A 26,150-nucleotide genomic window follows, 5' to 3' on the forward strand; every position below is an offset into this window, starting at 1 on the left:
CGTCTTTTTTTCTTCAAATATTTATCTGAATTTTCATTGATGCCGAAAAATTAATTTAGAATATTGTGTTATGAGCGGATAAATTACAATTAAGTATTTTATTTCTTATTTAAAAAAAAGGGTTATTGAGAATGAAAGAAGTTGTGTGTAAAGTAGTGATGTGGAGATTGTTGAACGTACGATCAATATAAGAATTTTAATGCAAGCGAGTTTGAAACAACAGTGAGTATTCAATTAAATTGTTAGATTGTACTACTGACTCACCCTTCATACCATAGTGATGGTTGCGTATTTGACATTCAACGAGGGATAATACTGTAATTATATATTTTTATTATAAATGCTGGCTCCAACTCCTGTAAAATTCGAAAATTAGGTTACAATGATTTGCTATCATACTAGAGGACGACCAGTTGAAGAAATCAAATTAATGCCTTTGTATTGATATTTAATTTTTATGTATCCGATTGAAATATAATAATGGAAAAAAATAAAAATTGGTAAGAAAATATAGAATTAGAAAAAATAGTTGTTATATGCTGAAACACCAGAAATGCCATTTTGAGTATAGAAGGAAGAGTATATATAGTCAATTAAAAGAGGGTAGCAGGCAGCATAAGCCATTTCTTTAGAATTCCAGAAAATAGCCCCCGGCGAGGATCGAACTCGCGACCTTTCGCTTACGAAGCGAACGCACTACCACTATGCTACGGAGGCAACTTGTTGAGCAACATTATATGTAGTTATTTTTAGTCTAATTTATTATAATCCCCAATTCTTCAATAGTTTTAGGGTTCCGTATTGGCAGGAAGAAAGGAATAGAGTTTGGCTGAATTGAGACTTCGAGAGGGGAAAGCATGTGTGGGATAGCACTGATTATTTCCGGAATTAAAATTGATTTATCTCATTTAGTTCCCAGTTGCACTTGTCCGTCTCCTCAATTTCAAGAGGGGGTAATTTATTTGATTCTTCTTCTTCTTCCTTTTTTTTTTTTTTTTTGTGAGTGTATATGTGTGTGTGGAGTTTCAGTATTTAGATTGTTGATGTCTCCTCCGTGTTTCTAATTTGTGTTAAAAATCCAGTCTTTGTTCTCAGAAGAGGACATAAAAGAAGCTTTACAAAGGAGGGGTCCTGACAGCTTAGGAGCTAAGAAAGTTTATCTTTATTCAGAAGTATCAGATGATGAAAGCAAAGACTGCATTGTGCAATCCTTTGTTCAGAAAGAAGCGGCAGTGGATAATGGTTGTGGGAGTGAATTGCGTGGGGAACTGCGATTTATTGGTGCAACGTTGCAACTTAGAGGAGTGAATCCGGTTGTTCAACCGTTGACTGATGCATTTGGCAATGTCCTTGTTTATAATGGTATAATTGATGTTTTTTAGCTGAATTATTTGGTGGTCTACCATTTCAGAAGTTTTCATATTTTGCATTGTTCTTTTGCAGTGTGAGTGCCCCATTGTTAGTTGATCGGATGTTGTGCCTTTTTGTTATTGAGCAGCTTGTAGCGATTGTCAAGAGAATTCATAATGCATTATGTTGTTTTAATAATCTGGATAAACACTTCCAGTCGGTCATTGCACCACCATCACCAGTAAATGGACTTCTCTAAGTGCTAAACCGCATGAAAGATTATTTCTTGTCGAATAAAGTTTGGGAGACAAGATATATGAATAGAATGACTTTAGATGGGCTAAGGAACTGGGATGAAACTTAGAGATTTATACTCATTTACCTTAATTCTTTTTCTAACTATTAGTTGATCCTACTTATCTAGCTTTCCCTCACCCCGGTCATGCCGTCTTGGCCATTATAACATTTTTTTCCTGGTCGTTATTACTTTGGTTTCTTGGTTTAAATGAATATGATTTGTTGCTTCTCAAGTTTCTGTGAGATGCATGTCGGTGGGCTTTGACTTGTTCATGGATCACCATAGTATTCTTGAATCAGTTTGAATACTTGCAGCATTGTACCCTATCTTGTCATCTTCAATAGTGCCCTTGAACTCTTTTACGGATGAGTACAATCTTTTTTTCTTTGTAAATGATTATCTTGTTTATTAGTTTAATATGATGATTTTTAGGTGAAATATTTGGAGGGATTAATTTTAGCCGTGATAGCAATGACACGGAGGTTCTTATGCAATCTCTGGGGCAGTGCTGCTCATGTATTTCCCATGAACACAGTAGATCGTTTTGCCATTTTGGAGAACACCAAAAATCTGTTCCAGAACTTCTTTCAACAATCAGGGGACCTTGGGCTTTGATCTACTGGCAGGTAACTTTGCGTGGTAAGTTCCTTTGATGATTCCAAAAAAGTGCTAAAACTAAAGCGTTTACTATTTTTGTTGGCTGCTTCAGCTTACTTGTTTGGTGCTTGTAGGATAGTTCAAAAACATTGTGGTTCGGTAGAGATGCTCTTGGAAGGAGAAGTCTTCTAGTTCACTGGCCAACATGCCATGATTCTCGGCTGCTGCTATCATCAGTATCACCACTTTATTCTTCTCAACAGCAATATGGTACATACTGCTTAGTGGATATGTCCTTCTTTTTTTCTTATAATTTTTGTCTTGCATTGTTTGAAAGATTTGTGAACAGTGGAGTCATGTGTCCATTCCAAGAAGTGGATACCTATCACATTTTGCGCAATTGAATTATATCTGTATTCTGTAGATAAAAAAATTATCCCTACTTCCTCAACGTCATATGTCCTTAATGGTAACGCTTATTGATCTTGTATCAGCACCATATGTATTCAGCAACCGATGTGCAATTAGTACATCTACATTTATTTGCTACACATTTCACCTAATGTAATCTTCTCTGACTCGCATAGAGCCCATCTTTGCAGTCGGCATTCTGTTCTTAGTATATAGTAGTTTAGGAGCACCTCCCACTGACACATTTTTTTGGATCTCTAAACAGATATTAGTGATGAAAAAGGAAAAGTTGACGTGGATTTCTGGGAAGAGCTGTCCTGTGGTGTATATAGTATCTCAATGTCTCCTTCAGAAATGGATGGACATTTAATTGGAAAACTTAAGAAACATGAGTGGACGGATTGTGAGCTAAAGGAGTTGATGATGTGGGAGAGAACTTCTATTGAACCTATACCTGAGAATTTAAGTGATCACTGCACAAAAGTTCCAACCATGCAGCAGGACATGCTTTCAAGTTGTTCATCTGAACTAGGTCAGTGTCAAGCCACAAGGTGCCTGAAATCACCATCTAACCCTTTCACTTTTACATAATTCCTTGTGGTCAAATTCTATTTTGACTTATTCATCATTTATTTCTTTCTTGTAAATTTTTATATGGTATATCTTATAAATTATGTAGCATACTGTTTATTGCATTTTTGTTTGATTAATCACCACAGGGTATGTACAAAGTGCACCTCTAACAACATCTCATAAAGTGATGATGGCTTTGAGAGAATCTGTCGTTCGGCGCACCACGATGAATAGAATTTACCAGGTTTGTGCATTGCCAATAACCCTGTTTAAAATTTCCATCATAATGTAAGTATGGGAGGAGGTTCCTCTTGGTGCAACAAGCAGAAGAATAAAACATTATTTTCTGTAATAGTCTTGTCCTGTTAAGCTTGGTGCAAGTTGTCACGTCATGCTTGGCTTACACATATGATGTTTCATACTGGTTATGGTTCTAACGGCGTTGGATGGGATTTTGCTCTAAAGGGGACAATGTTTGGAATGTTTTGACATAGGTTCCCTTGGATAGGCTGCTTGCTTCTTTAAACAGAATGCTTTCTGTTTTCTTTTATATGGATTCATTTAGTTATCTGTTATTTTTTTATTTACACTTTTAAGTCAGGTTTACTATTCTTTTGACAAATTCTTAAGCCTAGTTTGGTTTATTATTGCATTGCATCCTCAGGCTTTTCCGGTAAATCAGAGACAAGAGAGATATGCTCCAGTAGCAGTGCTGTTCTCTGGCGGTTTGGATTCTATGATTATTGCTGCATTACTGCATCAGTGCATTGATTCTGAGTGTAAGCACTATAATAAAGCTTCAGCTCTCCTTGGCTTTCCATGCACCCATCTACCTCATATAGGATCTTTGCAAGGCTGTTTAACTTTAGATTAATTGAAACTCTTGGCTCATGATTTATCTGCCAATGCCCCTTTGCAGAGGCTGAGCTTTGATGATAAACAGGAATGCTCATTCATAACATATATCTGCATTAACCTTATCCATATTGTGTTTTCTTTTGGGAAGTTTCATTCCAAGGTTGTATGTTCTGAAACCTGTGATTGCAGATGATATTGATCTGCTTAATGTAAGCTTTGATGGAGTATCAGCACCTGATAGAATCTCAGCGAGGGCTGGATTGAAGGAACTTAAAAAAATTGCACCTTTAAGGAGGTATGCTGGTTATACTTTTAATGTTTCAGATGTTATTTCTGTTTAGTACTTAGAAGTTAGAAGTGCTACATATGTGTTAGAGCGCTGGCTGCCAATTTATTGAAATACTCTTGGTTATAGGTGTAGGTTCGATCTAAACTCGGGATGCAATATTCATAAAGTGTTAAAAACCAGAAAGTGTTCAAGTTTCTGGATCAGTTGATAAGCTCGACAAAAATATTTGTTTCTGACTTATCTTCAAATGTGACTTTCTGTTAATGGACTGGATTAGTGGTTGCCATTAATCCTTGATACGAAAGTAATTATATGCACGCACAGTTTCTATTCTGATACAATACTTATTTTTCCGATTGCAAATTTACAGATGGAACCTTATAGAAATTGATGCTGATTTACGAAAATTGACCTCTGAGACGAAGCATGTTATGGCACTTATCAATCCTGCTAATACCTACATGGTATGTCTTTTGTTAAGGTGTATTTAAGCTTGGTTGACGATTCTTGTTCTTTGAAACTCTGCCAACATGTTTATATTAAGGATTATATATATGCTAGGTTGCATACTTGCAAACTTGACTATATTCTTCAAATATTGTTAATTTACTAATGCGTAATAGTTAATTCCAATTTAGAAGCAGCATGATAAACGAATCATGTTGCCTGGTATAATTATTTAACAATCTCCTTTCCTATCATGAACAACTAAGAGAAAAGAATAAGTCGAGAACAGAAAAGGATAACCAGTAAACTGTATTCCATAGATTTTCCTGACTGCAATCTGTCGGTGTATTTTCTCATTATTCAGGACCTGAATATAGGCATAGCACTATGGCTAGCTGCTGGAGGAGATGGCTGGCTTTATGAGGAGACAAGCAGCAATGGTAGGGCGCAGTGCTTGCGTGTCAAGTACAAGTCTGAGGCCAGGATTCTTCTGGTGGGTTCTGGTGCTGATGAACAATGCGCTGGATATGGTCGGCATAGGACAAAATATAGAAATAGAAGGTGCTCTCTTTTGTTAATATAACGGAACTATCTTTATGTAATCCGAATGTCTCAACAATATTATTTCTAACATTTCCCTCAATGTGGCTCGGTCACGAGCCTTCCCCAATATTTTTTGTCCTTCTTTTATTGTCCTCTGCTCTTGTTTGGTTTTCCTTTTTCCTATGTTTCCAGTTATTCTGAAACTCTTGTTATAAGTCGTGTTGATATGTATTTTGTACTTTCATCTTGGGTACTTTAGTATGCTCACCTTTCTCACTGGTTTTTCTTGTGTTCGTGCTGCTTCAACACATGTATTGTCAGTTGGCTTGGGCTCCATGAGGAAATGAAATTAGACATGCAGAGGATTTGGAAAAGGAACTTAGGGAGAGATGATAGATGCATAGCCGACAATGGCAAGGAGGTGTGAAATAACTTGAATATACAATTTTAATATTGGTTGCAATTGTCGTAAATTGTAATCAAAACAATATTTAATATTTGATTATTTTCTACCAACAGGCGAGATTTCCATTTTTGGATGAAGATGTCATAAGGACTTTGCTTGATATTCCTCTATGGGAGATTGCAGACCTTAATCAGCCAAGTGGAGTTGGTGATAAGAAAATTCTGAGGGAGGTATGCCTTTCTTTGTTATTACACTTCTATGAATCATCGGCATCTATTCTTTCAAGAGATTTCGACAACCCTTTGGCAGTTCCTGTTGCATTCACATTTCTACCATGCTATTGCAGGTTGCACGCCTACTTGGTCTGAAGGAAGCAGCTTCTCTGCCCAAACGAGCGATTCAGGTACAGAATCATAGGCTTATTTGTCCTTATTTGTTTTACAACCGCACCATCTTTTCCTATCTCTTCAAAGGTCTAGATGAGGTTTACGCCTTTTTCTCCCGATTCTAGTTTTCATCATTCTTTTATGCTCGTACTCCCTTACGCGTAAACATGAGTTCAGTTTCAAAGAAAGCTGCTCATACCACCGTCTATGCACAGAATTGCTGCCTTAAGGGTGAAAATAGCTCAAGCTCCTAACATTGTTGGTTAAGCGTTCTCTTCCCTTTTGAACGCAGAAGGAAATTGATGAAAACACAAACTAACATGCCATTGCCGTGTATCTAACAGACGCCTTCTCGTGCAAAATTGGCTACGTTATCAAAAGTCTTATTCAAAATTATGTTCGCTTTGCAGTTCGGCTCCAGGATCGCCCGGGAATCAAACAGGAAAAATTTCGGAAGTAATCGAGCAGCAAACCAAGCCTCTGCAGGAAGTGTGGTGATATATGGATCATCAGACTAACACTGCCGGCCGCAGCCTGTTTGTCTGTCTGTCCGTCTCTGGGGTTCCAAAATTGCCTGTCATTCAATTGTCTGGGATATGACCATATTGTCACCAAGTATTATGGCTTTTGCTTTTGATTTTTTTGGTTTTTTAGTTTCCCTTTTCACACTCACTCATTTTATACCCAATATTCGAACACGAGACCTCCAGCAGTAAACCTCGAGCCTCAAATCACTCACGGGTTGATTTTCTCTTCGACTACAAATAATACCCTAAATTTGTTTCGACTAATTATTTTGATTTGGAGACATCGGTGTTTTGAGCTATTAAGTTAGGGTCTTATTTTTTTTAGAAAATAAAATAAAAATTAAGGAAAAAATTGCATTTTTAGTCCTATATGATAGGGTGTTTTGCATTTTTAGTCCTATACGATAGGGTGTTTTGCACTTTCGGTCCCCTAATTTATAGACTTAGCACATTTACTCTTGTAAGATAAATATTGTGACATTTTTGGTCCCATAGATTAAAATTATTGCACATTTGGTCTCTCATAGAGTATTAAGTTTATATCTTATGGACCAAATTTGCTATAATTTTATCTTATGGGATCAAATGTACTACACTTTTATTCTATGAAATTAAAAATACTACAATATTTATCATATGGGATTAAATATACTAAATTCATAAATTATATAACTCAAAATGCAATACGCCTTGTCGTGTGGGATTAAAAGTGTAAATTCCAAAATTAAGTATTCAATAAAAATGGATTCAATTTAAACAGGTGTTATAAATAATTGTATGAATTTATAATATATCAAATTAACGTTTCAACTAATTAATATGATACCAATATATCATTTGCATTGTCATCCTTCAACTTATAGCAAAATATATTTATAAAAGAATTTATGTGTAGCAATTTGCATTGTCATCCTTCAACTTATAGAAAAATACATTTATAAAAGAATTTACGTATAGCACGGGTTCTACGTTAGTTAAATGATGCAAATAAAGATGACATTATGAATCAAAATGGGATGAAGCATGAAAGAAATTATTTGCATTGTCACCCTTCAACTTTGGAGTCTCACATTAACTTGCTCAAATATTTCATTTTTGGGTTAATAAGACTCTTTTTTAAAATATTAAATTATTCTTTATCTTAAAAAATCACACTTACATTCTTCGCAAAAATTCTTGATTTATGTTTGACCCTGTTCATTTATTTGGAAGAAAAATGCTGATGTAAGTACAAAATTTTCATAAATTTTTAAATTTGCCTATTATTTAATATGTTCATGTATATATTTGTACTTGTAAAATAAATAATATATATATAAGGAGTGTGATTAACATTATTATATATATATATATATATTAATTAATTGAAACCACTCGGGGGTGGATGGACTTTTTGAAGTCCCCGATCCCTTTTTATTAAAATTAAAAGGTGAGCAAATTTACAGCGGAGAGTGCTGATTCCCTATCATCTCTAAAAAAACTGTAAAATTAGGAATACTACTCCCTTATAAATATTCGCCCAAAGCAAAATGAGGAGTACTACTTCCTTACAATAAATCACAAAAATATAAATAAGGAGTACTACTCCGTTACAAAAGTAAGACTAGCTAAGATGATATACATCATTATATTTTTTCATTCATAAGTACAATATTATTATGTAAAAATGTCAAATAAGGGTTAAAGTTAAAAATTTATGCAATTTTTTGGGTTACTGTCATCATTTTTTATCCAAATCCTAAATCGGGTGTAATAGATAAATTTTTTAGAAGGAGTATAAGTGTAATTTCGAAATTTAAAAAAAAAATTATAATTATGTATTTTTTAAAGGGGTTTAGTGTAATTTCATATTTTCAGATAATTAGCCTATAAATTTTTACAAAGTGACCCCATTCGAAATTATTTGCTCAAAGAGCGGAATACTGAAATCTAAAACGTACATAGAATTGTAGACGCTCCGCCCTATAAATACCGAAGTCTGAAATTGTTCGAAGGTCTACAAAAAACGCACAAACACAGCTCTCTGCTTCGGAATGCCTTCAATGGCTTCCAATACCTCCGACAAAACCAAGCAACTCAACGGAACCAAACTCGACTTCTTTGGCAGGTTTTTATGCTCACATTCGTTTCAAATAGTTATTGTACTTTGCTTTTCGATTGTTGTTGGTTGGCAAATTAATGTCATTTGTTAACTTGAATTATTTCCCAGGAGGCAAAAGATTGAGCAGCATAGGAAAGCTTTGCCAATAGCTACAGGTAATTCTCTTTTAATGTTTTTACTTAAACCGCTTTGCTTAGGAAGTGTTATTTTTTTTTTGGGGTTTGGGGGTGGGGGGGTGGGGGGGGTGAGATATTGTGTTGTGTTGGGTTGTAATAGATGTAGAAAGTGTATTTTTTTTAAAGTAAACGCATGCTTTATGCTTCTGATTGACGAGTCTCTGGGAGGTGGAGCAGAGTTATGTAGAAATATTGGACCAAAGTGATTTATGTGCACTTCATGGGCTTGCATTATGCAGAAAGTTTGAAAGTTATTCATATAGTGAAGAAAGAGAAAGCATAGTACATTAGTAATGTCTCAAATGAGTTCTCAATTTGCAGATGTAGATTACTTTTTCTTGCCCTAGGATAATCGTGGATTATTAGTGCAGTTAAATTGACTTGCATTAAGTTTGAAAGTTATTCATAGAGTAAATAAAGACTCAAGTAGTAAGTCAGTTGCTTCTGCCATGAGTTTTCAATCTGCAGCTGTTGATATTTCCTGGCCCAGCAAAAAAATTGGATTTGTATATTCTTTACTCTTTCAAAAAGACAAGTTAAGAAGCATTAGGGTATCGTGTATTGATCTCACACCGTACCCACACAAGAACGTATGTTTTTATGATTGTGGATTGTAGGTTAAGTTCATATATTTTGCTGTTATCACCATTAATTTTCTGGAACCGTGTCTCTTTCAAAATCTTTACATGACTAGGGTTTAGGGTTTAAGTGAGTGTCCTAGAAGAGTTCCAGAATTTACTATTTTTTCACCTTCAAACTTCGTTGGCGTGCAGTAGATTTTATCCTGTTTGCTATGCATGTTTGAGACATTATTTCATTTTGCTGCTGTTTTAAACTTCTGATTTCCATGATATGAATTTTTATCTACTTGAATTGGCATTTGCATATCATGCAGTTGAAAAGAGACTTTTGGAGGAGGTCAGCAAGAATGACATACTGATTATTGTTGGTGAAACTGGTAGTGGGAAGACAACACGTAAGTTCTATATGACCATAGCTCTAAGTGGATTTTCTTGTCGGATTTATGCTTAATAGCATATTGCACTTCATTTAATGATAAGATTGAGATACTCTGTGTACGTTAAGTTCTAGGTTATGTTACTCTATATCAATGCGACATGGATGTTGATGTGTGTACCTCTTAAGGTTATTGTAATGTAATCAATGGTAGTCACTAAAGGAAGAAGGTAGTTGTTGTTTCTTCTCTAATTAATAATCTATTGACTGAAGTTTGCCACCATGGATGTACTCAATGCCCAAATTTTCATGAATGGCGAACTTGTTGATCTGTCTTCTTGTGGTATTCCTTTCTGCACCTTTAGTGCCAATAGGTATACAATGTTCCCATAAGGTACGGCCTACCAGGTAGCTTCACCAGTGACTGGTACCTTATCCACAATGAAGATGTGAGTTGTTAACTTGGCATATTTGGCCTTTATCTAGTCCTTATAAGAAAGTATGTGTTTGTTGGTTTGGTTAGCTTGCCTACAATATAATAGCTCTCGACAAGGTTGTATGGTGTGAGAGCAACCTAAAATGGAGATATTAGGGTTCAGTGTATATTATATATGTGCAATGACATGCATGCATGTCATTTTGTGCTTAGACTGATAAAGTTAATTTACTCATATTCTCTAGGACTTCCAGATATTGGTAGGCAGCCTTATCTCAGAACAACCTAAAACTGAGATATTAGGGTTCAGTGTATATTATATATGTGCAATGACATGCATGCATGTCATTTTGTGCTTAGAATGATAAAGTTAATTTACTCATATTCTCTAGGACTTCCAGATATTGGTATGCAGCCTTATCTCAAGTTGTAACAGATTTGTCTGCCTATGCCCTTATCTGCGGAGTATTACTTATTTACTTTGAGTCAGAACATTTCATCTATATGAAGTAATATTATTTTGACAGAGTTACCCCAGTATCTATTTAATGGAGGGTTCTGCCGGAATGGTGGTATAATTGGGATAACCCAACCTAGACGTGTTGCTGCTGTAACTGTCGCAAAAAGGGTTGCTGAGGAATGTGGAGTAGCATTGGGCCAAAAGGTTGGATATGGCATTAGATTTGAGGATGTAACCTCCAGCTCAACAAGGATCAAATACATGACAGATGGCTTGTTACTGAGGTAAAATGAACATGCCTGTTTGTATGCCTCTTTACATGCATCATGTTAATGCAAAACCATAGGCACAGTTGGTTCCGTTTTTTATGTCAGGGCAGTTGGTTTCTTGTATGCAAATTATGTACATAAAATAGTAGAATATACGAGACTCCTGCATGGATCTAGTTATTCTTGGACAAGAATCCCTCTACAAACTAACTGATGATGTTTGAACTACAACTACAGGGAAGCATTATTGGATCCATATCTCTCCAAATATTCAGTTATTATTGTGGATGAGGCTCATGAGAGAACTGTTCACACTGATGTATTGCTCGGTCTGTTGAAGAATGTACAGAAAACAAGGTCTCTAGGTTCCAGTGACGTGGTACATAATGGTCATCAAAAAGGTGAGAATGGGGCAATATTGGAAAAAGAGAATGATATCCAATCTACCAACATCCTCAAGCACAATCAAGGCAAAAAGTTGTCCCCGTTGAAGTTAATTATCATGTCTGCCAGTCTGGATGCAAAAATCTTTTCTGAGTATTTTGGTGGTGCAAGGGCTGTGCATGTCCAGGGGCGGCAATATCCTGTTGATATACTATACACTCATCAACCTGAAACTGACTACATAGATGCAGCCTTGATTACTATATTTCAGGTTAGAACAACTAGTCCTTTTTAATACAGATTGCTCAATTTATTGCATGAATCGCTCTTAACAACTTTTTGGCTGACTGAGTTGTGATTTTCCTTTGAAAGACAAGCATACAAAGGCCAGTTTGCTATCTCTTCCTGCAATTTATATTTTCTGGGTTAAATTTTACATAAGGGATTGCATTGTTTTCCTTTAATTGCTTTTATATGAAACTCTGGAGTACTTTTAGAAAAGAAAGTGAAAACTTGGAAGGTTAAATATAAGAACTTAGCTGCCTTGGTATAAAAAAATTGAAGCATAAAAGTATCTTTTACCATGAAAACAAACAATTGATATGCTCTATGCCTTAAAAGTCCGGATATTTTGAAAAGTGAAATGCAACATAGAAGAAGCATTATAGACATCTGACTGCTACAGGAAAATCATGTTCTGTCCCTGCTCATAGGTTGAAGGATAGTTCCTTAGGTCTATTGTGCTTGTATACTTATTTTTCTTTCCAGCATCAGTTTGAGATTTGTTTTTCCAGTATTATATTGTTAAGGTTTTTTAGTTCTCTCCCAAACTATATTCTCAGGTTCAGTGTAGAGTTTTGTCGAATGCTGTTAATTCTTAGTTGAGTAAATTTTTTGACAAGCTCCACTTGTTTTTAGTTTAATTATATGGTTGGGCCTCATTGTTGTGTATTTATATTGTAATACTTACTTTTTTGTCGTTGAACTTCTAGATACATCTGGAGGAAGGGCCAGGTGATGTTCTTGTATTCTTGACTGGCCAAGAAGAAATAGAATCTATTGAGAGGCTTGTCCAAGAGCGCCTTCCAAAGTTACCTGAGAGTAAACGCAAGCTTCTGGTCATTCCAATATTTGCATCTCTGCCATCAGAGAAACAAATGAAAGTTTTCATGCCTGCACCTGTTGGGTTTCGTAAGGTTGATCTTTTCCCTTTGCTTGTCCCAAGATATGCTATAAATAACTTCTTGAACTGAACACCTAGAGGCGTATGAAATTGTATGGATTAATACTCTATAAATGATACCCATATGGATAAATTATTTGAAAAATCAACTTGTGTTTTTATGGAAGACAAAAGGCTCTTTAAATCTGTTTTGATCTGATAGTTTCCACCATCGTCCTTTGTTGAATTATCTCTGAGGATCTGTTCTATAGTGTTATTTGTGATTCACCTATTTAAATTTTTGATGATACATAGCGTATATGGTTGATAAGTCTACAATCATGTAGACTAAATGTTCTTACTGAGGTTTACTATTTGATCGTTCATGAAATTCTTATGGACAAAAGCTGGAGACTGAGAAAATTCTTGGGTTTTATTTGGAGTCTGAGCATTTCCATCCTTCAATAATTGCTCCTCCTTTTTTCCTCTGTATAGGGTCTCATCTAGTTGATATTTCTAATTATAAGTTGTTGCTCTTCTGTTATATAGGTAATACTAGCAACCAATATTGCTGAAACATCAGTAACAATACCAGGAATCAAGTATGTCATTGACCCAGGAATGGTTAAAGTACGCACATATGATGCTTCTACAGGGATTGAACCATTGATCATTGTTAAAACCTCAAAAGCACAAGCACTTCAGAGAAGGTACTGCAATTGGATTGATCCCAACATAATCTTGACGTGAATAAATTTATGCTTGTAAAGAGTGTTGCAGATTTATTTTTTCTCTCTGAAAATACAATGGTGGTTTATTCTATCACCCCTTTTTTCTCTTTTCCTTGTGGATAGTTCCACAACTTCTGGACGAATGAGGTGCTGAATAAGATATTTATTATCTTGAAAATCATGCAATCATTTTGAACCTTAGTTAGTCTGTTTGGTAGAAGATGTCAGGTAAATTAAAGAAAATTGTCTTATGCCATTCAAGAATCTTCGATGACTTTGTGATCAATAGTGGGTAATGAAACGAATGAGGTATCTGAAGTAGGAGTAGCTTAGTTACACTTTGTATATTGGAACCCTGACCCCCTTCCTTGCACTCAAATTGTGCGGAATGACTTTATTTTGTAATAACTGGGGTTTGCATATCTGGAAGCTTGGTAATAGAAAAGGTAGTTGGTAATAGTGAAAGGGCGTGGTTGACCTGTCTTCAGCTTTTCTAGATAAAAGAAAGATACAAAGAGCCAATTTCTTTTATCAATATCTATATTCTAGTGAAAAACTTTAACAATTTGGATGCAGTGGGCGTGCTGGCCGTGAAGGACCTGGGAAATGCTACCGTCTTTATCCAGAGAATGAATTTTACAAGCTCAAAGATTCCACAACACCAGAAATCAAAAGATGCAATCTTTCAAATGTCATTTTGCAGCTTAAAGCTTTAGGCATTGATGATATTGTTGGGTTCGACTTTATTGAAGAACCAGACAGGTGATTGTGACAGCATGGAGCAAGTTTTGCAATATGCTGCTCTCTATTGTGTATTTCTTTCTGTGGTTTACTCTTCAGTGATTATCCGAAACTATGATCACCACACCCCACCCCCCCTTCGGGGTTAGTTTGCATATATTGGTATATTATATTCATACGTGAATCCGTTTGTACAGGATGGCTATTATCAAGTCAATGGAGTTGTTATTCTTGTTAGGTGCTCTTACAGACTCGAGTAAATTGTCTGAAGTTGGTCATCAAATGGCCAGGCTTCCTCTGGATCCTATTTATTCTAAGGCTCTCATTGTTGCCAGTCAATTTAATTGCTTGGAAGAAATGTTAATAGTTGTTGCAATGCTCTCAGTCGAATCTATCTTTTATGCCCCCCGGGAAAAGTTGGAAGAGGTAAGCCTGCAGCTCTCTGCTTGCAACTTATTCTTGTACTAAATGGTGAATCCTTCAAAATGATATTCTGGTCTGTTCGCAAAACATGCCTGAAGAGGACACTGTTTATTTTACTCAAAACATGAGATGATAGCAAGCAAAGAGTCTGATGCATTGGGAATATTGCATGTATTTGATGAACAATATCAGTGTGTAAAGAATAAGCTTCAGTTTATTATTCTCGTTAGTGATCTTGCGTTCTTTTCAAAACCTAAGCCTGCTGTAGATCCAGTATTCTATCATGGTGAGGAGGTATTGGCTTCATTTTTCATATATAGTGGCGTGCTTTTAGAGAAATACAAAATGTTGCCAGATGGTTAAGGTCTTTTAGTTTCTCTAGCCAAAGTTGAATTTACTATCTTAAGAGGAATCCTGTTCTATCTTTTAGAACCCCCTCGAGATGAGGTTGGATCAGGTGCTTCTTTTGCTAGTCAATCTAGCTGCTACATTGGTGATGTCATTATTACAGTACATTTAGCTATTTTGTCTCCTACCTTGTGAGATAACAATAGTCTATGGTGATGCTGCTGTACTAGCTAGCACCACAGTGCAACTGAAAACTCTTTCTAATGGTCTAAATGAAATGATTGAACGTTGAATAGCTTATTTGCATATGTTGTTGGAAGTTGGCAATTTGTCATGAAGTTGTGTGCAGATGGTTCAATCTTTTGTCCCAAGCTAACTATGCAAATATAACCATAAATTTTTATGTTTATATAACATTCGAGTTGGCATAATGGAATTTCTATCTTTACCCCAAACAACTGGTTTTTCTTATAAGTTCATTTTATTCTTGCTATATTGGTGTGCTGCTGCTTTACACTGTTGAGACTACTGATGTGTTTCTTAGTTCCTTACAATCATTAGCTTTGAACTGATACACTTCTGCATAATGCAGTCACGAACTGCTTTGAGGAGCTTCTCAAGTCCTGAGGGAGATCATTTGACATTATTAAATGTATATCGTGCTTCTGATGAGTTCTTGGAGAAAAGCAAGTTAGTAAGCAGTAAAGAAAAAGCTGAAAAAAATCTCAGAAAATGGTGCAAAGAGAATTTTATCAATAGCCGCTCCCTAAAGCATGCTCGTGATATCCACAGGTTTGCTATGGTTTCCTTGGCATACATAAAGCAAAACTTATAATCATTCTGAATAGTTACTTTCCTTTTTCTTTAAAATGCTTCTGACAAAGGTGGTGAGATGATTGATACGGATTCATGCAGCCTTTTAGTTCTAGTTTCACAATGTTATGCTGATTCTTTCCCTTCTCTACTGGGGAAAAACGACTGGAACCTTGTTAACATTTCTGTAGTACATATATCTAATTCGATCTTTTGCTCTATCTGTAGTCAAATACGGAGAAATGCTGAACAAATGGGTCTTCGTGTCACTTCCTGTGGAGATGACATACTTTTGCTCCGCAGATGTCTGGCTGCTTCCTTTTTTCTTAATGCAGCTCTGAAGCAGCCTGATGGTACTTACAGGTAACTGTTTAATTCCACTGGGATAATGGCATCTATTGAGATGTCAAGATGCTGAAAATTTATCAGTATGTGGATCTCTGTCTTGCAACAGCAATTATTTGATAAACTTTACTCACATCTCAATTCTTGAATTCATCAAATGACAGGGCTTTGTCAAGTGGTCTCATGGTGCAAATTCACCCTTCCTCTGTATTATTTCGGATGAAACCAGAGTGCATAATTTTTGACGAATTAGTCCGAACTAATCAGAACTATGTCCGCAATGTTTCTAGAATAGATTTCTTGTGGTTAGCTGAGCTGGCTCCTCAATGTTATGCCTTGCAGGAATAGATCACCTCGTTACATGAAATACATTGGTATGCCTATTAAACTGAGTACTTTGGGGAGAAAGATAGCTCAAAGATTAAGGGACATCTTCCAGTCGACACTAAGGTTTACTGATTACTTTGCTTTGCTGCGGCAGCAAGGATGGACTGCAAATATGCCAGTGTTTGCCATTGGAGGGGATAATGCATCAAAACTCATAGACATTGAATGAGCCGTAATTCTTGGAATTGCGACAACTCAAACCACATTTTCACAAAATGGCAAGCATTTGATGGACTTCTAGATGTGATCAAAGTTGCCTGCTTTAATCCATTGCAAGGATGGGCAAATAGACGACTCAAGTGCATTTGATGATGCCATCTTTTAACAGAGAATATAGCAAAGCTAGTTCTTTGCCGAGTCACTCAATGCAAATTGCTTGAGGCGAAAGTGGAAGCATCTGTTTATTCATTCATCATCTGGGGAATAGCTTTGTGGTCGTTCAAATTCTCCAGCTGATTCTATGCCATCACCTTCTCCTGGCAGCAAACTCTTTTTCCTTTCTCCATTTTCTGTACGCCAAGTACAATCGACTCTGATCCACAAGCACGAAACACAGTTTCTTGTAAGAACATACATCTCAAGTCATCATTTGTTTTTAGTTCGAGCTTGATTCTGAAGTCAATCAACGGTAGCAGCGAATGTGACATAGTGTTGTCATAGGTAGTTGTACAAGATTTTTGATCTGGTCTAGTCTTTTACTTATTGATGGTCTTGCATTTAGAGCAGAGCAAATATCAGAGAGTGGAAGTTTCATCTGTCACAATCTCAGTCAGACTTGTATATTTTTCTCCTGTTATGTTGAATGAAGAACCTGGAACCATTTAATAAATATTGTATGGAAACTGGCTTATCTGGACTCTCATGTAATTGTCAATGATGACTTTTCTTGCATCAACTGTATTATATTTCCTTCCTTTGGGTGCACCATTTGGACAGCCATCCATTGGAAAATTCTTTTATGCAAGAAGTGTGGAAAAACACCAAAATGATAATGAAAATAACATCCAACAGTGCTGATGTAGTGTAGTTCTCAAATTCGAACACGTGCCAAGATAATAAATCCGACTTCTTTCATTTATTCAACATGAGAATACAAGTCCCCAACCTTTCAACAATTATCTAATACCAAAATTAATTGGCCCGTTTTAGAAGTCTCCATGCATCCAATTAAACATTCACACACACGCACACAAACTCTGATCATTATGAATGTGTTTTCTCTATATATAAACGCAGGAATCATCACTTCAGACTCTTAGACAACAAGAAACTATGGGAAACTCACTTGCATGTTTCTCTCCAACACCAACAGCCAAACCATCATCATCATCATCACCTAAGGACCTTCTTCCTCCATGGCTTTCCCCCTTAGCCACCAGCAGAAAATCCAGAAGACAGGCCTCTTCCAAGTCGAAAACAGAGGTCGTTTTCGATGATTCCTACATCAAACAACAGGCCCAGATTGCCACCATGCTTTATCACCACCACTTGCAGAACAATGGTGGCGATCTTCTTCTTCATTTGGAGCGCTCGATATCGACCAAGAGCCCTCCATCTTCTTCCAAGAAGCAGAAGAGTTTGATCAGACGATCGCGCTCTCTCTCATCTTCTAGTCCTCTGTCTACTTCTTTGCAGCTCCTTAATCAGGTTGACACATTCAGAACCTGTTCAAGTTTCATTAGTCATATGTATTCTCATTTTCATTCTGACATAGTTTATGTTACAAAATTACATTATGTTTCTTGGCTTTTTTCTTGTTTTTGATTAGTCTTCTGATTGTGTATGTTGTTTACTCAACCACTAAATTATAGTTTCTTAAGCATATATACCAGCTCTTGAAATAATAATTATATCATTATCCTTAATTTTTTATTGTTTGGCCATTTTTAGAGGTTTTACTTTTCTTTCATTGTGAATATTCAGATGAAATGAAAGTTTACTTTTCAGGCAAGAAAGCTGACTCAGTGCAATAAAAATTTTTTGACTTTGGGAAAATAATGTAATTATCTGATAGCATATTACATCAAAATGAATATGACTTCATTTCTGATTAGCATTGTCCTGCATAATTAAGTGTAATTATGTCTTGGCCCCACAATTGTTATAACATTTGTTGCATAGTTGACTCTCACAAAAGAATAAGGAAATAATTTCATTCAAAATAATTTTTCTTCGATATCCCAGTTCAAATTTAATTATTTTATTAAATAATACTCTGTGTTCCATTTAATTTTAGGATGCAGCAGAAAGTGGTGGTGTAGCAGAGAGCAAGCATTTTGTGCTGGTTCATGGGGGAGGTTTTGGAGCATGGTGTTGGTACAAAATCATAGCACTCCTTAAAGAAGGACAATGTGAAGTTGATGCCATAGACCTCACTGGTTCTGGAGCTAACTTCTGTGACATAAACTCCATCACAACTCTACCTCAATACGCCAAACCCCTCACTGATTTCCTAGCAAATCTTGCTGATAACAAACAGGTATGTTATACATTCTTCTACCTCTCATCTCTTCTGCAGATATATCGTTTTCTAACGTCGTCTAAATCAAACGTAAGAGCTAAAACAGAAAACTATTACTCTCTCTATTTCGTTTTAACGCATCCAGTTTGAGTACTGCGTGCAGAGTCTAGAGACTGGAAGTCAGTAGTATCATATTTTTACGTTAACGAAAAGGGTTTTATCCATCTCAAGCTAGAATAAATAAGAATGATAAATTTCGGACAGAAGGAATATGTATTTGCTCCCGTTGAGCTTAATTAGTTTATGGTAATAACAAAGTAGTTGCTAGTGCAGGTGATTCTGGTAGGACATGATCTTGGTGGAGCTTGTGTTTCCTACGCAATGGAGCTGTATCCAACAAAAGTTTCTAAGGCCATTTTTGTTGCTGCAACTATGATGAATAATGGCCAGAGTGCTCTTGATGTCTTCTCTCAACAGGTCTAAAAATAACTAGTGTTATGTACTGCAAATCTTGCACCAAATTGCATGATTCTGAAATATTTTCCAGTTCAGATGTCACTTGAGTGACTGTTTTGTGTCGTTGCAGTCATGCCTAAGCGACATAAACCGACGTGCTCAGAAGTTCCTGTATGCAAATGGGAAGAATCGTCAGCCAACTGCTATACAATTTGACGAATCACTATTGGAAGACTTCTTGTTTAATCGAACCCCTTCAAAGGTACCATTCTGCACCTAGAGACGGAGTCAGTAACGAGCTGAACTGTAAATTCTTGATAGTCTTGCCATGTTGATCAATTATGAGAGTCTTTGATCTTTGTTCTTACAAACTTGTATATGTACATTGATCCAGGACATTGCATTGGCATCGGTGTCCATGAGGGCAGTACCGTTTGCACCTGTGACAGAGAAGCTCTCCCTTTCTGCATCAAACTATGGCTCCATCTCAAGGTTTTACATAAAAACAGACGACGATCTTGCCATTCCTCAACCCCTTCAGGAGGCCATGATACAGTCAAGTTTCCCTAAGCAAGTCTTTGAGCTCAAAGGTTCCGATCATTCGCCTTTCTTCTCGAGGCCTCAAGCACTGCATAGGCTTCTTGTAGAGATATCAAATCTCCCACATGAGTAAAATGTGAAAATGGGGTCATTAGATGTGATCAAATTTGATTCAAACATTGACACAAGGCCAATTGTAATGTTGATACAACTTATAAAGGAAATTAATGTAATTTCAAAACTCTGAGGGGTCAAAGTGTAATTGCCCAAAGTAGAGGGGTGGGCGGAGAAATTATCTCATGTGGAATCTTTATAGAAGAAATTAATTTAATTTCAGAATTTAGAGGGGGTGAAGGGTAAATCACCCAAAGTAGAGGGGGTGGTGGTGTAATTATTTCATGTGAGATCTTATCTTGTGACTTGTCAGTGAAAATAAATATAATAAGTACAATTAAATTTTAATATATGCAAATGGGATCTTGAGCTAATAATTTAATTCTTAGTAGTAAACTATTAAGAAGTCAAACTTTTTATTACATTTTTGGCAAGTACACTTTAATTATTATTAAATAAGCGATTTAGCACTTCCATAGGTATGCCTGATTTCAATTTTCTTGTGGCTGTTTAATTTTCAACTTCCAAGGAAAAATCTGTACTTTTTATTTGGTATAGATTTTCGTGTAAGATGAAAATATATTTAAATTTATTAATTTTATAATAAATTATAGTGTCAAATTATTATATTTTTTTACGTATAATCAAATATATTTTTACTTAAATTACTGCTCTTATTTAAGTACTATTTATGTCTAACAAGAATTATATTTGCTTTGCAATATTACTCTTCAAGATGCCATGCAAGGGGCAAAAAGGGCAATTAACAAAATAATATTTGCCACTACTAAATTACTCATGCATTAAAAATGACATAGCAAGGTGATAATAATTTCAATATCTTATTAATACTAACTTGAAGTTTTATGAAAGGACATGTTTGCCCTTCATAAAAAGAAAAAACAATAACAAGGCAAAATGGCAACCCAAAAATCACAACACTTAGCAATCCAAAACAGGGACTGGGATTTCCCAAAAAAAAAATAGAAAAAAGAAAAAAAACGCGTCGAAGCCGGATAGAGGTATGTCTCAGATGTCCATGTTGGTTGGATTATTATGGCATACTAAGTATGCTTGCAGAGTTCAGTTCTTCCTCAAGATTCCGAGCCTCTTGCGAAAATCTTCCTCCATGAGGGGAATGCCATCGCGCAACTTGATCTTCGGCTCCCAGCCTAACAGCTCCTTCGCCTTCGTTATGTCTGGTTTTCTCTGGCGAGGATCATCAGGAGTGTTCTCCACTGTCATGATCTCCACTTCTGGATTGATCATCTGCAAGGTTACAATCATTTCGTGTTAAATTCAGAAAGCTGAGAAATGAGGACTTGGGCTGTTAAATTTCGCGATAAGAAACTGCGTCTTGATAGTACTTTCGATATGGTATGACAGCAAAATGTAGTACTGATCGACTGAGCACAAATAGATATTAGGAAAACTTAGGCTCCCAGATGGGCTTCGTTGAGTATAACGAGAATATGGTAAAAAGTTATGGAAGTTACCTCCTTTACAGTCTCTGCGAGCTCAAGCATCGTAAATTCACCTGAGAGAGAAATATTGTCAGTGACAACTGACGTAAAAGTAAATTTTGGGGTGGAAGTTTTCATGGAGAGGAAAAGAGACAACTAGATGGAAATGAAACGCATTGAAAGTAAGATTCTGACAGTGAGGTAATGATGTTATTGACCTGGATTGCCAAGGTTGATTGGTCCGGTGTTGTCTCCTTCCATCAGTCGAATAAGACCATCAACCTTCGCCGAAAACAAATAGAATGATGTCATAAGAGGTATTATTATGAATTTCTAATAGCAAAGCTAAAATGAAGTGAAGCTGCTGCATACCATATCAGAAACATAACAAAAGCTCCTTGTCTGAGTTCCAGGCAACTGAACAGTCAAAGCTTCGTCGCTACATGTTTTTGACATGTAAGAAAGTCAGTCACAATCATTTTAGGTGATTGATCACAACCAAGCTTGGAATTTTTAATGAAGATTGCTAGCAGTGTGGCCAGAGAGTATTACCGTATTGCTTGAGCTAAGAAATTGCTGACAACCCGACCATCATCAATATTCATCCGGGGTCCATAAGTGTTGAAGATCCTTGCAATCCGTATCTCTATTGAAAATTTAACAGAATGTTATTCGCTGGAGCACCATTTGAGATGTACTATATAAGTAGTAAAAGAGAGGCTAATACCGATTCCATGCTGCCTATGATAATCAAACATCAAAGTTTCTGCTACTCTTTTCCCCTCGTCATAACAACTCCTGACTCCTGCAGTTCCACATTAAAATAATGTGTCAAACGCTTCTTAGACGTAATAAATAAATGCTTATGTCCCAACGACATGGGGAAATTTATGTTCCTACTCTCAGCAACATAGCAATACCTATAGGGTTCACATTGCCCCAGTAATCTTCAGTCTGAGGATGCACAAGTGGATCCCCGTATACCTCTGATGTGGATGTCAGCAAAATCCTATTCATATGTCACACACAGTGAATAAGGAGATCCAAGAGAAACTATGACAAAAACAAAAAGAAAATTGGACAGGTTGCCAAACCTTGCTCCTACTCTCTTGGCAAGTCCCAACATGTTTAACGTTCCAATTACGTTAGTCTTTATTGTCTGTTGGATTCAAAGAATTGACGTTAACGGTCATTGCTCCATCGGTGAAGAAATTATGTTGTCAAATCGTGAAGTTTACGAAACTTAGTAATTCTGAAACTATAAAATGTTCTTCTTTCTCATATTGGAGGGAAAGAAGTGTCAACGCAAATGGATAACCTCAGTGTGCGTGTGTGCATGCAAGAGTGTAAGAGGGGGGGGGGGGAGAGAGAGAGAGAGAGAGAGTTTCGTCTCGGGACTGGCCTTCACAGGATTGTATTTGTAGAAAATTGGGGAAGCAGGACAAGCAAGATGGTATATCTGATCAACTTCAACTAATAAAGGCTCTGTGACATCTGCAAAGGAAAAAGGATTAATAAGTAAACAATTAACATCGGCGTTCCATGGAACAAATTCTCGTTGCAGAAACCCAAAGTTTATAAGCTTAGAAAAGTCTCATTCTAGAAAGATTCCTTCACGAGATGACGAGAGCTAAATCTTTTAAGATGCTTCCACCCTATGATGGCCCTATCAAGTAAAAGTTTCATAAAATCCAGTTCGCTTTGCATTTCCACGTTATTTCTCTTTTGAGTTAAAGCAACGACCTTCTATGGCCCCATATACATGTGAGAACCACATCCTCACCATATTAGATTCTAAACTAAAAACATCCGGATAACTGATGAACTGCAAAGAATACCTACCGTGTCGAATAAGCTCAAATCGTGGATGACCAATCCATTGCCTTAGGTTGTCTTTAGAGCCGGTAAAGTAGTTATCAACAACAATCACCTGAGCAAAAGCCAACAAACAATGTTAGTTACATGCACATATTGCGGAAACCGTTGCTAGTGCAAGAAAAGCTTACTTCGTTTTTCTCATTTTCCATCAGTTTGTCGACCAAGTGAGAGCCAATGAATCCAGCTCCACCAGTAACCAAGATTCTCATGTTTGCCTGTTATTAAGTTGTTAGTTGGTGCTGACATCGACAAAGACCATTGTATAGATATCTATAATCGGATGCAAGAAGTGGCGGAGAAAGAACAATTATGCAAAACTTTTATAGAACTACTTCTGATGAATAACGAATAATGAGAGTTTCCTGACGAAAATGTATTTCTGATGCCTAGAAAGTATGCACTCTGAGTTTTTCCATAATCGAACAAATATCCTTATATTGCATTAGACGTGCATAAAATAAGGCATATCAAACAAGCAGAGCATGCAACCCCCCCTCCCCAACCCCATAAATCAGTCCATGCTCCTCCTCAAGCAAACGGCGAAATGATACTTGTGATGTTACAACATCAATGTCTCAGAGTGAAATTAGATCAACATTCAAATTCTTCTTTCCATTTGCTTACTAATATTTTGTTGCAAATCCTTGTCGATCAGACCCGAAGATTAAAGGAGTTTCCTCGAGATGAATACAAGTAAAAAAGAAAACACTGTTCGACTGAGGACCAATCATCTCATACCTTAAAGAACTTTGCTCTCCTCAGTGGTGAAGGCTCGGGAGGCGGCTTGGAGGTGACATGGTTCGGTCCATTTGACACTTCTTTAGCCATTATAAATTGCTTCTTCAGTTGCTGAATGCAAATACCAATTAGGTCAGTATAACAATCAAGTTCAGACCAAATACAATACAAACAAAAGATCAGCATGGCTCATTTTCAAAATCCTGTAGATTGGTCCAAATCATCCAGAATTTAATGTACGATCTGGAAAAGGAACTGCTTTATTTCCCATTTTATCTTTAAAGCAAACAAAGGATTGCATCTTATATGCCATATATAAGATGGAATAAAAACATTGATCGCCGTCACAAAAACAAATGGAGAAATTAAACGAAAACATAACTTGAACAATCTACTCACAACCTTTCCCTTTCCGTGCAGAATTATCGGATTTTAACACTCAGAAGAAGAAACCAAATTCTCTTAAATTAGTAAGACAGCTGAAAATTCAAATCTTTTTACAGCAAATTAGGAGAAATCAAATCAAATCAAATCAAATCATATCCAATCACTTAAGTAAAGAAAAACGGTTGAGTCCAGACAACATTCACAATTTCAAGAACCCAGAAGAGCAACCAGCATAAAAATTAAGTAAAAAATCACAACCCAACAGATTTCAACACTCGAAAGAGGCAACCAAATCTCTCTTACTAGTAAAACTCCAAAAAGATCCAATCTTTAAAGCAAATACAGATGAATCAAACTCTAATAAATTATTATTATTATTACTTAAAAAAAAAAACAAAAAGGCAACAGTAAAATCTTCAGCACCACAAAAGCACCATAATCCCAACCCAGAAAAGGATTTATTTCTTCACCAAATCACATTATATCCCAATACAAAGCAGATAAGTGGGAATTGGGAATTAATTTACTGAAAAAAGAAATCTTTGAACAAAAATCAAGCGCTGTGATCGTCACCTCTTACTTGTATTCTACTTATCACTGGAACTACAACTTCTTCTCCAACTCCACTCTCAACACTTGCAAACACCTCAACTTATATACTGCACACAAAAACCCAAAAATTAAGGACAAAATATTCAAGTAATCAAATGAAAAATAAATAAATAATGGGAATGAACAACAAAATAAAAAAGCATGGCTCGCAGAAATCATTATGTTATACCAAACGTTACCAACTGGAGAGAGAAACAGAGACAGACAGAGAGAGAGAGAAGAATCGTCAAGATTAAGCAAGATTACAGCCAAGCATCTGATTCAATAACATATCTTGATTATATATATATATATATATATATATAAATCAGCGTACCTTAAAGGTCACTCCATGCCAAGACTCGGGCAGAAGCAGAGGCAGAGGTAGACATGGAAACGGAACCTTAAAATAATGTATTTGTGTTGTAAAATACTACTCCCTATATATAAATATTTTTCTTTTGGTAATTACTGAAACTCTTTTTCTTCTTTGAAGAAAAAGGAAAAAAAAAAAAAGGGTTGTGATTTAACTGGGTCGGCGTAGTTACGTGCCCTCATACATCGTTGACTTTTTTTTTGATATTGGCGAAAATTTTAGGGCAAATCACAAAGATTTTTCATTATTATAAATATTTTTTATTATCTAAAAGATTATAAATAATTTCTTAATATTTACGATAGTACGACCAGTGCCCATATAATGGGCTCTTAAAAAACAATATTTATTAGACGATTATTAGTTTTAGAAGGATATTAGTGATTTTTTAAATAGGATAAATTATAATGACTTTACCTGAAATTTGATATAATTACGAAACCCCCTTATTGTTTGAAAAATTATCAATACCTCCTAATCTTAAGGGTTGTGTAACAATTAGTCCATTTCTTTAGTGTCTGTTAGGTTTTCATCTATTTTTTATGGTGAATTAAACAAAATATCCTTGTAGACTCAAAATTATAATTTTATTTATTTTTTTAAATTAATTTTTTATTGAGTTAGTGAATAATTTTTTTTTTATAATTTTTCAAATATTTTCATTCATCCCATTTATTTTTTTTTATAATTTCATAATTTAGTTTTTAGAAAAGAAAAAAATAGAGTAA

The 26,150-nt window shown here is 35.9% G+C and overlaps 4 protein-coding genes and 1 non-coding gene across 9 annotated transcripts; 3 read left to right on the top strand and 2 right to left on the bottom strand.

The window, feature by feature from the left end:
• Nucleotides 1-645: 645 nt before the first annotated feature.
• Nucleotides 646-717, bottom strand: TRNAT-CGU (transfer RNA threonine (anticodon CGU)). The gene has a single exon. It is a non-coding gene; the product is annotated as a tRNA-Thr (tRNA).
• Nucleotides 718-795: 78 nt separating this feature from the next.
• On the top strand, nucleotides 796-6,892 carry LOC105179817 (Asparagine synthase family protein). The gene is made up of 14 exons (XM_011103459.3): nucleotides 796-953; nucleotides 1,083-1,362; nucleotides 2,081-2,274; nucleotides 2,380-2,515; nucleotides 2,922-3,188; nucleotides 3,376-3,473; nucleotides 3,894-4,008; nucleotides 4,277-4,382; nucleotides 4,747-4,840; nucleotides 5,188-5,384; nucleotides 5,688-5,787; nucleotides 5,886-6,002; nucleotides 6,119-6,175; nucleotides 6,569-6,892. Exons 1-14 carry the CDS (start codon nucleotides 858-860, stop codon nucleotides 6,674-6,676), a joined length of 1,965 nt encoding a protein of 654 aa, XP_011101761.1. The 5' UTR covers nucleotides 796-857; the 3' UTR covers nucleotides 6,677-6,892.
• Nucleotides 6,893-8,600: 1,708 nt separating this feature from the next.
• LOC105179816 (RNA helicase family protein) lies at nucleotides 8,601-17,292 on the top strand. 2 transcript variants are annotated; one of them, XM_011103458.3, is made up of 13 exons: nucleotides 8,601-8,792; nucleotides 8,895-8,941; nucleotides 9,858-9,938; nucleotides 10,883-11,099; nucleotides 11,322-11,739; nucleotides 12,461-12,664; nucleotides 13,180-13,340; nucleotides 13,938-14,123; nucleotides 14,300-14,528; nucleotides 15,466-15,665; nucleotides 15,915-16,049; nucleotides 16,196-16,405; nucleotides 16,513-17,292. In XM_011103458.3, the coding sequence occupies exons 1-12, from the start codon at nucleotides 8,719-8,721 to the stop codon at nucleotides 16,377-16,379; spliced, it is 2,136 nt and encodes a 711-aa protein (XP_011101760.1). In that variant the 5' UTR covers nucleotides 8,601-8,718; the 3' UTR covers nucleotides 16,380-16,405; nucleotides 16,513-17,292. The 2 variants fall into 2 exon arrangements, with proteins under 2 accessions (XP_011101760.1, XP_011101758.1); XM_011103456.3 differs by having other exon boundaries at nucleotides 16,196-17,292.
• Nucleotides 17,293-17,530: 238 nt separating this feature from the next.
• On the top strand, nucleotides 17,531-20,214 carry LOC105179822 (putative methylesterase 11, chloroplastic). Its single transcript, XM_011103463.3, has 5 exons — nucleotides 17,531-18,065; nucleotides 18,655-18,897; nucleotides 19,213-19,356; nucleotides 19,466-19,597; nucleotides 19,730-20,214. Exons 1-5 carry the CDS (start codon nucleotides 17,691-17,693, stop codon nucleotides 20,006-20,008), a joined length of 1,173 nt encoding a protein of 390 aa, XP_011101765.1. The 5' UTR covers nucleotides 17,531-17,690; the 3' UTR covers nucleotides 20,009-20,214.
• A 598-nt stretch (nucleotides 20,215-20,812) lies between these two features.
• LOC105179814 (UDP-glucuronic acid decarboxylase 6) lies at nucleotides 20,813-25,534 on the bottom strand. 4 transcript variants are annotated; one of them, XM_011103453.3, is made up of 14 exons: nucleotides 25,384-25,534; nucleotides 25,036-25,114; nucleotides 24,069-24,179; nucleotides 23,459-23,545; nucleotides 23,295-23,382; nucleotides 22,855-22,946; nucleotides 22,547-22,611; nucleotides 22,373-22,461; nucleotides 22,180-22,257; nucleotides 22,005-22,098; nucleotides 21,825-21,891; nucleotides 21,671-21,734; nucleotides 21,486-21,526; nucleotides 20,813-21,258 (listed from the first exon to the last, which is right to left on the bottom strand). In XM_011103453.3, the coding sequence occupies exons 3-14, from the start codon at nucleotides 24,156-24,158 to the stop codon at nucleotides 21,073-21,075; spliced, it is 1,041 nt and encodes a 346-aa protein (XP_011101755.1). In that variant the 5' UTR covers nucleotides 24,159-24,179; nucleotides 25,036-25,114; nucleotides 25,384-25,534; the 3' UTR covers nucleotides 20,813-21,072. The 4 variants fall into 4 exon arrangements, with proteins under 4 accessions (XP_011101755.1, XP_020547105.1, XP_011101753.1 ...); XM_020691446.2 differs by having other exon boundaries at nucleotides 25,029-25,114; XM_011103451.3 differs by lacking the exon at nucleotides 25,384-25,534 and adding an exon at nucleotides 25,237-25,354.
• Nucleotides 25,535-26,150: the final 616 nt, after the last annotated feature.

This window comes from Sesamum indicum, linkage group LG4, assembly GCF_026168435.1.
Source record: "Sesamum indicum cultivar Baizhima isolate 11 linkage group LG4, ASM2616843v1, whole genome shotgun sequence".
Lineage (NCBI taxonomy): Eukaryota > Viridiplantae > Streptophyta > Magnoliopsida > Lamiales > Pedaliaceae > Sesamum > Sesamum indicum.

What these genes read in the sequence shown, in the direction of transcription:
- LOC105179817 (XM_011103459.3), top strand. Translation starts at nt 858, where the DNA reads ATGTGTGGGATAGCACTGATTATTTCCGGAATTAAAATTGATTTATCT. An exon ending in AAGTTGTTCATCTGAACTAG is followed by an intron (nt 3,189 to 3,375) that starts GTCAGTGTCAAG and finishes TAATCACCACAG; the next exon opens with GGTATGTACAAAGTGCACCT. An exon ending in ACAAAATATAGAAATAGAAG is followed by an intron (nt 5,385 to 5,687) that starts GTGCTCTCTTTT and finishes ATGTATTGTCAG; the next exon opens with TTGGCTTGGGCTCCATGAGG.
- LOC105179816 (XM_011103456.3), top strand. Translation starts at nt 8,719, where the DNA reads ATGCCTTCAATGGCTTCCAATACCTCCGACAAAACCAAGCAACTCAAC. An exon ending in AGCTTTGCCAATAGCTACAG is followed by an intron (nt 8,942 to 9,857) that starts GTAATTCTCTTT and finishes CATATCATGCAG; the next exon opens with TTGAAAAGAGACTTTTGGAG. An exon ending in CCCGGGAAAAGTTGGAAGAG is followed by an intron (nt 14,529 to 15,465) that starts GTAAGCCTGCAG and finishes TGCATAATGCAG; the next exon opens with TCACGAACTGCTTTGAGGAG.
- LOC105179814 (XM_011103453.3), bottom strand. Translation starts at nt 24,158, where the DNA reads ATGGCTAAAGAAGTGTCAAATGGACCGAACCATGTCACCTCCAAGCCG. An exon ending in ACAAATACAATCCTGTGAAG is followed by an intron (nt 22,612 to 22,854) that starts GCCAGTCCCGAG and finishes TGAATCCAACAG; the next exon opens with ACAATAAAGACTAACGTAAT. An exon ending in GGGCAATGTGAACCCTATAG is followed by an intron (nt 22,258 to 22,372) that starts GTATTGCTATGT and finishes GTGGAACTGCAG; the next exon opens with GAGTCAGGAGTTGTTATGAC.
- LOC105179822 (XM_011103463.3), top strand. Translation starts at nt 17,691, where the DNA reads ATGGGAAACTCACTTGCATGTTTCTCTCCAACACCAACAGCCAAACCA. An exon ending in CTTTGCAGCTCCTTAATCAG is followed by an intron (nt 18,066 to 18,654) that starts GTTGACACATTC and finishes ATTTAATTTTAG; the next exon opens with GATGCAGCAGAAAGTGGTGG. An exon ending in TTGATGTCTTCTCTCAACAG is followed by an intron (nt 19,357 to 19,465) that starts GTCTAAAAATAA and finishes GTGTCGTTGCAG; the next exon opens with TCATGCCTAAGCGACATAAA.